The sequence below is a fragment of the Hyposmocoma kahamanoa genome, unplaced genomic scaffold, assembly GCF_003589595.1.
Source record: "Hyposmocoma kahamanoa isolate Upper Pololo Valley unplaced genomic scaffold, ASM358959v1 192, whole genome shotgun sequence".
Lineage (NCBI taxonomy): Eukaryota > Metazoa > Arthropoda > Insecta > Lepidoptera > Cosmopterigidae > Hyposmocoma > Hyposmocoma kahamanoa.
Window position 1 is genome coordinate 6,016,777 of NW_020653719.1, and position 14,393 is coordinate 6,031,169.

The window sequence follows — 14,393 nt, forward strand, 5'->3', positions numbered from 1 at the left end:
ATTACAATGCGGCGTGCTTTTTTTAGGTAGCCGTATTAGAAAACAGCGCCGCCGTTTTGCAAAGCGCCTAGCAATAACGTAATACGGCGCTTTATACAATACGGCTGTGACATATCCACAGAAATCTAAATAAATAAGCAATATTTAGACTTCTGTGGATTATCCTTTAAATAGGCATGTGTCACATATAAAAAATAGGTTAAAGAAAAAAGTGCTGCCGAAATAAACTTACCCCGTCGTGGACAGGCGACTACCTTTCAATCATTCGATTATCATCATGCTGAAATAAGGCACACAAAAGTTTTGTACAATATATACATAGATAGGATTGAGCTAGAAGTTTAATTCTCTTGTAAGTTGGTTGGTTAGTTTGGTTTGCAATTTAACTGTATAAAATCACTAAAATAAACGAAAACTTCACTCTTCAAAGTTTATTTTTTTATATACATTTAAATAACTAAACTTATGGTGACAAACAACTAAAATGTAAAATTCTACAACATCAAGTAGAAGGTACTAAACAAATAGAGAGTTTATAAGATCATTTCTTGCAACACGGCGAGGGGCATCTTCCATATGTACAAGCTCCTGTCCTTGTATCCGGCTATGATCTGCAACAATTATTTGCATTTGCTATAAAATAACTATACTATGCTTATTTAGAATTGAATACTGGAGTATAGCCGCTTTTTGAAACGCCACGTGCTAGTACAATGCGGCGTGATTTTTTTTAGGCGAATTGCAATCCGACTGAACACGAGGTAGCCGTATGCACGTCGCGTCCGACCGGCTAGTTTGGCAACCTTTGGGGGAGGCCTATGTTCAGCAGTGGACGTGATGATGTATAGCCGTTTTACTTGTTAGCTTCGTTTCACTTTATTTAGGCTATATGGCATGGCATGATGACAACTGTCAGGCTTCGGCACATAATATTCGGGCCGACGACTCTCGATTCGCCGAACCGAATATGTGTCGAGTACGAGTGGGCCTAGAATGTGGTGTACCTTAGTGCCAACAATGGCCAGTGAAAGCAACATGAGACTTGGTCCTCGTAGCTGCGCCAGCGCACGACTGTCGCCCTCGCGATACACGTACACGCAGCCGTCGTAGCAGCCCGCAAATAGCAACCCGCCTGTCGCACGGAGGCAGACGGCGCCTTTGCCGCCGTCATGAGTACCTACGTGGCTGCCGCTCTGTAATGAATAATTATATCATTTAGAAAATGACCATCAGCCGTCGTTAGGTTTTACCAGAAATGCAACATTAGATTTAATGTTATTATTCAAGTAATTTAACAGCGTTATCTGGTTATAAGGAACCAAACTTGGATGAAGGGTTAATTAACTAAACACTTAATAAAATGTTCCAAATGAATCATGAGAAAAATAGTCATACTTTCGGAACAAAAAATAAAGCACTCGGAAGGAACTCACGGCGTAATCAAAAACGTGTATCTGAGGACTACTGGTTCCGCAGTACACTTTTCCATCTTCAAATAACAATGTATAGACTGTCATTTTGGGTCCTTCTAATGTCCTTAGCAACAATCCAGTTTGGGCATCTTTAATGGTAACTGCTTCGGAACGAGCGGCGACGAGAAGAACCTTGCGAGGGCCTTCTTTCATTGCACGAAGGGCTAGAATCGATTGCTCCGAGAACTTCACAGTGCTAACTGGTATTAACATGTTATTCTGTAAGAAAGAAAACTATATTTTATTATAATATGTCAACAGAAATTACTTAAATAGTTTACATTTTCTCAAAAAAGACAAAATCTGGATGCATAACGCTATTGGTACGCAGGTAACTAAATAAATAATATAAATCACGATGTGTTTGTTTGTATTATCTGAACAATAATCTCGGTCACATCCTCACTCAGCATCAGGTAAGATAGTGAATGTGCGTGTGTTTTTTACGTACAAAAAAAAAATAATAAAATAGGTAATTATAATTATTTTATATAATATAATAATTATAATTAGAAAAAAATTTCAAACTATAATGCATATAATCTGTATAATACACTGTTATTTAGGTTTTTCAGCTGTGATTTAAACTTGTAAAATACAACTTATACAAACACCAATCTATAAAAACGGTTTATTAGTTTACCTTGCATTCAAATTGCAAAACAAATCCTGTTCTAGTGCCGACGAAGACGGTGTCCCAAGCACGGTCCATTGTCTGAATAGGACTCAGCACGTTGCACTCCGGGCCTTTCTCCAGTCCCGTCTGAAAACACATAATTGTAATATTTAAGGTTTCCTTCGAAGTAGTGGTAATTTGAGGTAAGATCCACGCTTATACGAAATGATACGCAATAATTTCACGATTTTTTTGTCGCCTCAATCAACCGTGTCAGTTGATACAATTAAAACGTGCTGAGAAAATGAAGCTAAAATTAATTTTTTCAATGTATCCACAGATTTTAATGATAAGGTTGGTAGTGGAGAGAAGCTTTCTATCTTATCAATGTGGCGTTAATTTCCGTCATACAATTGAATTTCCGAATGTCTGTAATTGGTGTATTATAACTAATTTCTATTCAATTTCACATTTTACCGACAAGTTTGGCACGTGTTACAAATCTGATACGTCAAAATGGTACAAATCTGAGCCTAGTCCCAATAAGATCTGTCAAAATCGGAACCTAAGCTTGGATCCTCATGTGTATTGTCTATGTGACAGGGATTCTGCTGATAAGATAGGAATTGAGATGTAAGTATATTCATCCTTAGATTTAGGGATAGATATACTATAGTTAGGCCCATTTTAAAGTGATTTTCTAAGTTTTTGAAATCTCTCGCCATAAAAGAAAGGTAAGCAAGTTTTTTTCAATACTTAAAAAGGTCCTTTTAGATTTTTGTATTTGTTAATTTACTCACCTCTAGGTCATAATATCGTATTCGCGAATCCAAAGAACCTGTGTACACGGTAGTGCCATATTTTTCCTTCACGATAGTAAGGCAGGTCACAGCGAGGTTCGATCCGCGAAGTGTGTTCAAAAGCTGTCCTTCTCCAGTAAAATAATATACATTGCCATCCAAACAAGCAGCTATGAAGTTGTTTTCTATACACTGAAATAAATTATAATTACATTATATGGGTTTGTCCAGGTAAATATTGACAAAACGTCAATAAATTCAATTGAAAATTATCGTGTAGTCCCACTATGGTAGATGAGGTAAAAAAGAATTACTTGCGTAAAAAAAGAGAATTAAAAGATGCTAAAAACAGCTTTCAATGTTGCTTGCAAAGAAACTTACTTCAATGGCAAGAACAGCATCAGCATTCCCCGAAACGATAATTGAATCGCGTCGCAAATTCTCGTCTGACAAGAAATCGTAGACTCTACATTCTTGGCTTTTATCCTCGATCTCAGCACACGACGCTTCTTCTATTGACTGCTGGCTATTGTCCAAGATTATCTCTTCATTAATCGAACCCGGCGATGTATAATTTTCGTCTTTTTCTGACGATTTCACTTCGCAGCTGTCACCAATCACAATGTCTTCCGACACGTCTAACATGTCAAATTGAATATCACTTACAATCGTCTCTTCATCTACATTTTCTTGCTCTACAATATCTTCTGTCTTAGAAGATAAGTCTGTTCCAGACTCCGTAATATTGGACGTTTCATCCACTTTATTAATTCTGTTTTGTTTATTAAACTCAATAATACTCTTTAACATACTTTCTAAGTCATCACGTACTAATACAACAGAACATTCTTTTAAAGCATAATTATCTGTCTTTGAACTGGTTTCAATTTGTTTTGTGCATTTTTTATTTGGTTTCGATTTTGGCTTTGCCTTATACTTTTTGTAAGATTTGGATGTCGGAACTGGCAGAACTTCAAGATAATCTAATGAAATTATATCTTCTAAAGGTCTATCATCTGTTATTATTTGCTCTATGAGAGATATATTTGGCGTTTTTGCTTTTCTCTTAGTTCTGGTATTTGTCGAACTTGTGGTGGCTGGACTCAAGGATGATTTTCTCTGTCGCTGGAGGACTTTGTGACGTAAACTTCGCCTCTCTTGTGCATTATCACCCTTTTCTTCTTGAACTGTCTCAAAAGCTATTTGTTCCAACTCTTCCACAGGTATATTGGTAAAATCATCCACAATAGCATCTTCTACAGCATCATCATTCAAATAATTTTCATTTAATGGAGCTACATTTAATACCGCCATGCCTAGTGATTGCATTGTATTTGATGGACAACCTTCTTTGGATTCTATTGAACTGTACAGTTTGAATTTTTCTTGTAAAAGTGTTTGAATTTCCATGTCAATTTCTTTCATTCTTTCAAAAGCATCAGTTGTCTTAGAAGTTGATCTGAAAGAATCTGGTTCAGTTTGCATTCCTCGAGTCATCAATTTTTTTCTCTCAGTTTGACAAAATCTGGATGTACTACTCTTGCTCTCCATGGTCTGTGTTTCTTTATGTGAAGTTTTCTGAATTACCTGAGTGGAAATGTGTCTCTTGATTATTTTCCTATTTATGGGTAAAGGTGGCTTTACGGTTTCCATGACAGCTGTGTTTAAAGTAGCTACCGGAGCTGTGTTTCTGTGTGCTTGGTGTACATTAGGTTTTTTCGGATGATCTAAGAACATGTCAATGGTCTTTAATTTAGAATCTCCTTTGGTGGGCGTCTGAGCTGAACTGTTAGCAACATTTGTTTCTGTAGGACTCAGTGTGGAATGCCTAGACGAAATGGAATCATGTTTTTTCTTATCACTTCCTTTATCTTTCGACTTGTTTGAGCTTTTTTCTTCTTTTCTCTTTATGTGTTTATCTGAAATTTTGATACTTTTATCCAGCTTATTTTCTTTTGAAGAATTATTTCCACTTTTTTCTTTTGAAAAGAATAAGTTAAATATGGATTTTGGGGCATCACATTTTTCAGTTGTAGACTTTGCAGCACAATCATTAACATTTATAATAATATTCTTATTTAATACCTGTTTATTGGATTCTGTGTGCATTTGTTCTGATTCGCTTTTCTTGCGTTTTTCTTTTCGGTGAGATGGTTTTTCTTCTACAGATCTTTTACGAGATAGTGTTGAAGATTTAGTCAAAGTGCTGCTCTTTCTTTTATCTGTATTTCTTTCAGTGTGTTTAAAGTCAGAACTAGATTCCTGATGTTCATCAGTTTTCTCGCCTGAATCGACCATTTGTTTTGGGTTAATTTCCGCATAGGTGGCAGCTTCCTGTTTTGTGTCTTCTGTAGATTTCCTTGGTTCTTCACATTTGCTTGAAAATTTTAAAGGTGATTTAGCCATATTGTGTAGCTGAGTGTCAATTTCTTTTTTTATTTGGAATGCATTACGAACTGTATATGGTTTTTCTACTGGATTCTTGGACTTTTCAGGAGTATATATAGTAGTTGAGATTTCTTTCTTTACAATTGGTGAAGTGGTGGCAATGGTTGGAACTTGAGGTTCAGAAATAAGATCATCATTGTCAATAAAATTGTGATCCACAGCAACATGATACTGTTTGTCAAGTTCTGCAAAAGGATCCTCTTCATCAGAAAATTGTTCAATGTTAGCATCAAAAAGCGAAATAGGTGTTTCACTTCTCCTGTATTCACTATTTGATGGTAAAGGACTATCATATGTTTTATAGTCATTTGGTGCAGGAGTGGTAACATTTCTATATTCATCTGGAGTAGGAGTACTCCTGTGTCTATGCTTATCTTCACTTGATTTATCATCCACACTTCTCCTGTCTTTCCTGTGTTTATGACCACTAGAGCTTGATCTCCTACTACGACTACAATTTCTGCTTCTTCTAGACAGTCGTCTCTCAAACAGGTGTTCAGAATCGTCTTGGTCATCACAATAATCCCTATGCTTCTCACTGGCAAAAGGAGTTTCAGATCTTGGACATTCAAGTAATGATGGTTTTTGATCATAATATGAACTCTGGTCTTCTGGGGAGTAAGGTTCATTTTGGTAATTCTCAAAATTGTATGATTCATTTGAAGGATATTGACTGTATTGACTATGAGATTGTTCACTCCTTGAAGAATACAAGTTTGCTTGTTCATCATATTCTTGTATGTGCTCAAAGTCATCCAATTGGAGGACTTTGCTTAATTCTGCCAAGACCATTGGTTTTATATCTTCAAGCAAAACGGTATCTTGGGGATCCAATATGCATTGCATCTGTTTCATAAATGTGTCCTCATATATTGTGTTATTGTCATTATGGATGAATTCTGAGCTAGAGCTGCATAGTGATTTCTCAGCAACTGACCTGAGATGGCGGTTGTAACTATTCTGTGATTCAGTAATCAAACTACTGATTGCATATTCAAACTTTGTTGAAGAATTGGGATTGTCCATCAATTTATGAATTTTATCTTTATCCATTTTGAAAAGTTGATGAACAATTTTGGTTTTAATTTTGTCACAATTTGTCTTTACATTCCTTGTTCTGGTAATTTTCTTCTTAACAGGTTGTTCTGGTTGAGAATGGACATTGGAGTAGCTGCTTAAAGTGGTTTCTCTGACTGGGGTTTCTTCAGTTTGATCAACAGGTGGAATGTTATTATCTAAGGCATGCTGAGAGCCCCGTCTTTGAAGACGTTTCCGAACAATATCTACTGTGTCATCCACTGATCGACTAAAAGTATTGGAATTATCAATAGTTGACCCAAGATTTCCTCCATAATGGTCAGATGAAGGTGGTCTATGACCAGTGTAATCAAACAATGGTACTTTAGTTTGCTCCTTGTCGTAATTTGTAAAAGGTTTGTTTTGGTTTCCTGCAAAAAAAGCTGGAGGATTCACCCAGACCGTGGGATGCTGGTTAAACTCTCTATTTTGAGGTATGTTGGTTTGCCGGTGATCAATGTCTCCCAAGTTGTTTATGTGGCATTGTTTTGGTTGGTTGTTATAGTAACTAGTATTGTCATTGTATTGGTTACTAAGATCATTATGTTGGTTCTTGGTTGTATCTACTTGTCCTTGTCTTATTCGCTGTAACATTGGAAATATTTGCCGCTGTTGGCCATATGAGTGGTTTTGGGACCTCTGCTGGTTATTCGAGCGCCGATAGGAATTTCTGTCCTTTTCTGGAGTAATGTGATTAATTTGTGCTGGGTAAGGGCGGAAGGGTCGATGGCCAAGAAGTGATCTAGGACCTGTAAATCTGATAAAAAACTTAACGTTAAGAACAAGTTAATGAAACACTGCTTTGATTTTATTTACTAAATACTTTGATGTTTTGGATTTTTTTTTATAATATCAAGTGACATGATGAACAAATTGTGCACTTATTGGCAATTGACATGCCTGTCCATAACAGTTGCAGTGCCATTCAGAGCTTTAAATCGCAAAGATCTTAGGGGTACTGCTACTGTGCCCGTCATCCTGACACATAAATTGACAAGTTGCATGTGCCTGTAATTTCATCAGCACCCTTACCCACCAAACTAGAACGCTGTAAAGCTCACATTACTGCTTGGCGGCAGAAATAGGTAAGGTGGCAGTCAGTACTTCCATGGACGAACTTTTTCACAAGGAGCTCTATGGTTACTAAAGTTTAAGATTGTAACATGTTTTGGTACATGCTAAAACAACCAAACCTAAAAATTGTATTTTAGTTTGATTTTCTTTGGGCATCTTATATCAAACCCTGCTCACATAAATTAAGAAATGTAATATATAAAATTAATAAACATATCTAAAGTTAATATCTAAGGTTAAACAATATAAAAAAACCTTAGATGTTAACTTTAGATATGTTTACTTAACTATCCCAAACAACCCCGATGACAAAACCATGGATTCAAACATTTATTAAATTACTATAATCCATTTGTTTAGGTACTTAACTAAATGTAAACAATCTTGATAGATCTTTTTATTGAAACATATGCTTTACAAATCAATAGTATAAAAATAAGCATGCAATTTCATATGAAACTAAGTATTTGTATTTTATATTTGAAGCTAAAATCATTTTATAAATGTATATTTCATTAAATAGTCTACTCAAGATTGTTTACATTCAGTTAAGTACCTAAACAAATGGACTATAGCATTAAATTTTACGTTTAGAATCATTTCCTTGGGCTTAAGTGTCAATAACAGCTACAGCAATGTGACAATAATGTCTATCAACTTTAAGGGTCGTATTCTAGAACTCTATTCAATGCTCAATTCAGGATTGCATTGGCAACACAAGCACTGGAAATACGACCCTAATGGCAGGGACTTGAGTATGATTTCTAGTGCTTTGAATCATACTCAAGTCCTGACTTAAGCATTGAGTAGAGTTCTAGAATACGACCCTAAGTTTAAACTAGATTGGTGGCGTTTAAACACTAAGCATGGTTCATGTAAATGCATACGGCATCTAATAAAGTTATAATATTTGTGTTTGATCTACGTACAAGAAACAAAAACTGTAATATTTGTTATGTAGGTACGTACAATACCTAAAACATGTCACACTTCCCGCGTCTAGGCGCAATATTTTATTTATTGAAAAACTAGTGTATTTCATGTCTTACCGTGGTTGGTCTACGAGCCCAAATCCTCTGGGTGGTCGAAAATTCGGCGTACCTCCACTTCTAGGCCTAAAATGCCTTGGATTATCCCCTCGCCATCCACCGATACCTGGGTGACCTCGCCGCATTGTAAAAATATTAACACATGTTAAACCGCAAATACACTTGGGATATGTGTGGTTACCAATTTACCACTTAACTGACAAGTATTTAATGAACAAAAACAATGAATTATTGTTATAAAACAGGCGAATCCAATGTCCCGCTGAGTAAAAATACGACGAAGCCGTTGACATTTATCTGTGTCTGTGGTTAGTAGGGACTAGGGACGACGATTCTATACAAGTAAATACAAGTAGGTATTCGCTACTTTTGTTTCAATACCGAGTATTTTTAGTATATAATCCCTTCTTTCGATTTTACTGGGTATCAGAAGAATAATACTGGCATCGAATCGAAACGCGCACGCGTAAATATTTACCCTTAATCCCACTTCCCTGGAAAAGATCATATTTTTGCCAAATTATTTTTCATTCCATTTTCACCGTTTTACAGTAAACAAATACATACCGCGAAGTAGTACCAGAGTAAAAAAATGAAGGTTTGTCTATGGTCCCTTTGGATCATTTTTAAATGAATTTTGGACATACATATCAACGAATGAGCGAAGTTCACAAAGATAAACGGGATCCTGGGTAGTTTTGTCGGCTTGTGTATAATAGTTTTTATTTAAATTAATGTTCAGTTTAGGTATTATTACGGCAAATTCGCAGTAATAATCGATTAGCGGAATTATCGATTGTATCTATTTAGCTATAATACTTTAAAAAAAGAAAAGACCGTTTATTTATTTAATTGTGCAGTGCGTGCTTGTTAAAAGTTTACAACTTTTTTGTTATTATGGCGCCGCCAAAATTTAAAGTTTATAGTAAAATTACTATACAGGTGACTTTTAGTTACCATCCAAAGACTCCATTTTTGAAAAAAAAATTGGTAGGTCAAATTCCTTAATGAAAATATTTATTCCGAAATAATACTCGATAAAAATTGGTTACCAATTACCAAGCAAACAAACCTACGTAAATAGTAGTAGTAAACTTACTGATACCAAAAACGATACTTTTTGGTATCGAGTACTTTTCCCCAGATACCGATACTTTTGTACTCGATACTTTTCAGGTATTAGTACTTTTGACAAGTATCGTATCGTTTCGAATAATTCCTACTGATAACTCATGGCATAACTCAAGCCACGTAGCGATTTTTTTAAATGGCTGCATATAGTATGCCACCATTCGCCTCTATAAAAGAAGTTTGCCCCTTCTTCAGAACGTTAGTTCTTAAAACCATGCAATACAGTATCAAAAACGAGAAACAGACTGTCACCAAATAGATTTTTGTTTTTAAGTGATTGTACTGAGGAGTGGGAAATTGGAAATTTAAGTAACACAAATTATGTTAAGTGACGATTGATTGAGTTGATCAATTGATTGAATTATCAAATTCTTTTAGTATCTGTTTCAATTAAAAACCATAAATCAATAAAAAAGACAAATTCATGTGTTTTATTCTACCTTTAAGTATGAAAATCTTTCGATACTTTTATGAGTATGATACTTTTTATGCGATACTACTCTTGAGTACAGTATCGATACTTTTGATTCAATACTGTGTCCATAGATAGTGGTCAGTTTGTGAGTTGTGGTGTTGCAATAGAAAAAAATACGGATACGTTCTGAATAAAATTGATGGTTTTGTGCAGTCCTATAAGAGGATGATAAAATATACATAAATAGAAAAAACCATAGACCCTTAGAAATAGTATAATAAATCTATGATAAGACCTTAGAATAATAACGCATAGAAACCTAGTCCGCACACGCTATGAGGCAACTTGAAGCGCTCCTAATGGGCCTACACGAGCGGGCGGGCCGTCAGTGCTCACGGTCAACTTGCATCGCGACCAGCTCAAGAATTTTATCTAAAAATGGCGAAATGTGCAGTAAATGGGTGTAAAAATACGTCAGACAAACATAATAATAGATACTAACATCACATTCCACAAGGAAGTAACGCGTTTCAACTTGTATTTTTATATAAATTTTCACTAAAACCGAAAATTAATTTCGTTGCAACAAGACACGAAAATGTTGCAAAGTAACGGATTTCTTTCTCCCAATTTTGCTATTCTGTTTCAAAATAATTATATTACGTAATTTTTTGAGAATAGGCAATATGACCACAGATTTTTTTTACTCTAATGTAAGTGTGCATTTGACCTCCATTTCTGCAAGTTAAATGCGTACAAATGTTGTTTACAAAGAGCAACCCCTAGAGTTTCTTGCTCTTACTTCTCGGGGGAATCTGCCTAACGAATGAGCGGTAGAGTTTAACCAATGTGACGATTTCTAGTGTAATAATGCTTACTTATGAAATAAAGATTATTTTGATTTTGATTCTGGGTATCGTTTACGGGGTATATGGGGGCGCTCATTACGAGTATAGCACTTATTTCTAAATCCAAGATGGCGGACTCGATTAAAAAAAATGCAATATGGGTATCCTTTTCGAGGTATTTGGGGATGCTCATTATGAATATGGCACTCATTTCTAAATCCAAGATGGCGGGCGTGATTTTTCGAATAATGGCAAGTTGGGTATCGTTTTCGAGATATTTGGGGGTGCTCATTACGAATATAGCACTTATTTGTAAATCCAAGATGGTGAATATGGTGATGGTGATTTACAAATAGTGCCATATTCAGATTGAGCATCCCCAAATACCTCGAAAATGATATCCATATTGCATTTATTTGAAAACTCGTGTCCGCCATCTTGGATTTAGAAATAAATGCTATATTCGTAATGAGCACTCCCAAATACCTTGAAAACGATACCCAACATGCCATTATTCGAAAAATCGTGCCTGCCATCTTGGATTTAGAAATGAGTGCCATATTCGTAATGAGCACCTCGAATACCTCGAAAATGACTCCCATATTGCATTTATTTGAAAAGTCATGTCCGTCATCGTGTATTCAGATATAAATGCCATTTCCATAAGGATTACCAAAAATAAATTTTTGAAAATTCTTGTCACTTGACATTGTCGATCGACAGTAACGATCGACAAAACCGAGCATATCTGTACACACCTGATCGACATTGTCGATCGACAAAATCGAGCAAATCTGTAGGCACCTGATCGACAATGTCGGGCAAATCTGTAAGCATCTTTAACTTAATGATGAATTAAGGAAGATACAATTTCCCCACTTTTGAGGGAAATGTTATTCCATGGCATCATTATTTGTATATTTGTGTGCGTGCCGACGACCGTAGATACAAGTTGCTTACGCCTACATGAATTTGGTTTTTGCCTCACTTGTGACATTTCGTTTGATATGAAACTATCATTCTATGCCATTGACTTACAAATAAATGGACGACGGGTCTAATACAAAAACCACGAAAAAAATGTCCCAAGTCAACCTATTCGAAATTTAAATTGTAATGTCATCGCAGTATCGCGCTGTCAGTCGAACAAATGAAGACTAAAGCGGAGTTTGGCGCTCTGTATACGATTTTAGCGCCTTACAAGTGCGGACACTTTTTTCGCGGACCCGACGTCCATATAATTGTAAGTCAATGTTCTATGCGTTATTATTCTAAGGATAAGACATTGAAAAAACGTAAAGACCAAATTTTTTTTCACGAAAAAAGATAAATAATCTGTTTTAATAAATAAATGTTATACTGTTAAAATAAATGTTATACTGGAATATATAAATATAAATTCTCTTCATTTATTAATCTTCATTGACTAGGCATAAAATTTCTTCAGGTTTAAACAATAAAAAACGTGTATAATCGTATAGTATACGAGACTCGGCCTGCGGCGCTTGGTCAGCCTCAAATTACGGAGTGTGCTTATGCTTTTCGGTGGCACAACGATTAATACTATGGGTGCTTGATGAGGAGGTACCAGATTCGATTCCCGATTTGAGTCAATTTATGAAACAAACATTTTTATGTTGGTTCTGATCAGGGTATTCTGGGTATTGCCCTTAGAGTTATCGTTACTCTGGTGCTCATAGTACAGGAAATTCCCTAGTTTAAGACCAGAAATTTGGTGATTGTTTGGCATTTTTTTCCCTAAATACTTCTCTTTGGCATAGCTTCCAAGAAAAAAGAATCGAACAGAGAGACGGTCGAGATACAACAACGCCATAAGCACAAATTAGAAAGATCATTTCCACTACATCGCATCGGGAAGTATGCCTTACATTTTCAACAATTATGAGATCTTGTACTCGTAATAGTGTCTCCGTATACTACGTACCTACGTACGGTGGCGTGCCAACGCTTCGGGCTTCACCCTCCGCTAGACATCGGCCTACGGCCTCGGCATTTATAACTTTGTTTCAAAAAAATTAACATAGCTTTTTAATGGCAGCCATATTGAAACATGGCAAAAAGTAAATTTTGCCTGTAAATTATTATTAAACACTCATAGAGAACCCCACATGCAGATTTTCAGTGGAATTGAAAAGAAAGAAAACAAACATTTACACAAATGACTAAAGATTCCAAGTTAAATTAATTTGAAAATAAGAAAGTTATAAACACGTCCGCCAAATCAAAGGTTTCCTGCTCTTTTATTCATCGTTTTTTTAGAAAAACTTTATCTTCGGATGCGTTCTGAATTTACACCTCATCAATTTTATTCTTGCATGTACTTTTATTTTGTGTGATTAACTTCCTTTATTTTTTTTTTTCACCTAAGGATTAAGTGATTACTGAAATTATTTTAGTTGTTGGGCGAATTAAAATAATTTAATAAACGCAATTACTATTATTTATTAGTAATGTACGACAAATCGCGTAGTTGAACGTGTCATTATCTTTTTTTTCAACGAAACAAAAAGTTAGGTGCACCCTGTGTGCACCATACTCCATCGTCAAGTTCGAATTTCAAAAACCATTTCCACGCTAGTGTGCAAAGAAACGCCTTTGCGCGCAGATTTTTAATGAGAAAGAAAGCCTTTCCGAGCTAGTGAAGCGAAAATAGTAGAAAAATAAGAACTTTCCGCCAATGTACTACTTTTTTTTTCCACACTTGACTCAGGTCGGACTGCATAATGCTCAGTTATATTTTACAAGCTTTTATTTTTTATGCATTTCTATTTCTTATAATTTATTAGCATTACTATTGCCTACTTTTTAATTTTATAATATAACACGGATTAAAAAACAAAAGGAAAACTTTATTTTATAAATAGGAAATGAAACAATTTTTCCGGATTTAAATCGCGTATATTTGTTTTTTCAAACAAACCTTTATTTTTAACCGACTTAAAAAAAGGAGGAGGTTCTCAAATCGACTGTGTTCTTTTTTTTTTGTTTTTTTTTTGTATGTATGTTACGCGATAATTCCGGTATTTGTGAACCGATTTTCATGATTCTTTTTTTGTTGGAAAGGGGGTATTTCCATAGTGGTCCCACTTCATTTTGAAGAAAATCATCCACCTCAAAGGGTGGTTGTTCACTCATGAAGATTCATTTTTATATTTTATAAAGTTCTAGTGTGCGTGGCTATTGGCGCAGGCGTCATTGCCTCGGCCTTAAACGACGATTTTATTTTATGCACTAGAGCATAAAATCCTATTTTATGCAGCCTACACCCAGCATAAACACGAACTTTTATGTTTGTGCATGAGAAGCGAAAAGTGTATTATTTCTTGTAATAGCGGTTTACTGTAAGTTGGGTGTTTCGTTAATATATTCGCAGTTACAACATTCCTTTGAGTGCTGTGCAAAATTCAGAGAAGAAAGAAAACTAGCTGTACCTGCATTTTCC

At 35.4% G+C, this 14,393-nt stretch overlaps 1 protein-coding gene across 2 annotated transcripts; it reads right to left on the reverse strand.

Annotated features, from left to right (window-relative positions):
* Positions 1-423: 423 nt before the first annotated feature.
* LOC113226481 lies at positions 424-8,858 on the reverse strand. Of its 2 annotated transcripts, XM_026459114.1 has the most exons (8): positions 8,537-8,855; positions 6,445-7,170; positions 3,270-5,418; positions 2,889-3,080; positions 2,116-2,235; positions 1,434-1,691; positions 1,005-1,193; positions 424-611 (listed from the first exon to the last, which is right to left on the reverse strand). In XM_026459114.1, the coding sequence occupies exons 1-8, from the start codon at positions 8,659-8,661 to the stop codon at positions 534-536; spliced, it is 3,837 nt and encodes a 1,278-aa protein (XP_026314899.1). In that variant the 5' UTR covers positions 8,662-8,855; the 3' UTR covers positions 424-533. The 2 variants fall into 2 exon arrangements, with proteins under 2 accessions (XP_026314899.1, XP_026314898.1); XM_026459113.1 differs by having other exon boundaries at positions 3,270-7,170; positions 8,537-8,858.
* Positions 8,859-14,393: the final 5,535 nt, after the last annotated feature.

Bases quoted from the DNA above. Each gene is read 5' to 3' on its own strand.
- LOC113226481 (XM_026459113.1), bottom strand. From the start codon at position 8,661: ATGCGGCGAGGTCACCCAGGTATCGGTGGATGGCGAGGGGATAATCCA. The intron at 1,692-2,115 runs GTAAACTAATAA...TCTTTCTTACAG, and splicing joins TTTTGCAATTTGAATGCAAG to AATAACATGTTAATACCAGT. The intron at 612-1,004 runs GTACACCACATT...TAATTGTTGCAG, and splicing joins TGGCCATTGTTGGCACTAAG to ATCATAGCCGGATACAAGGA.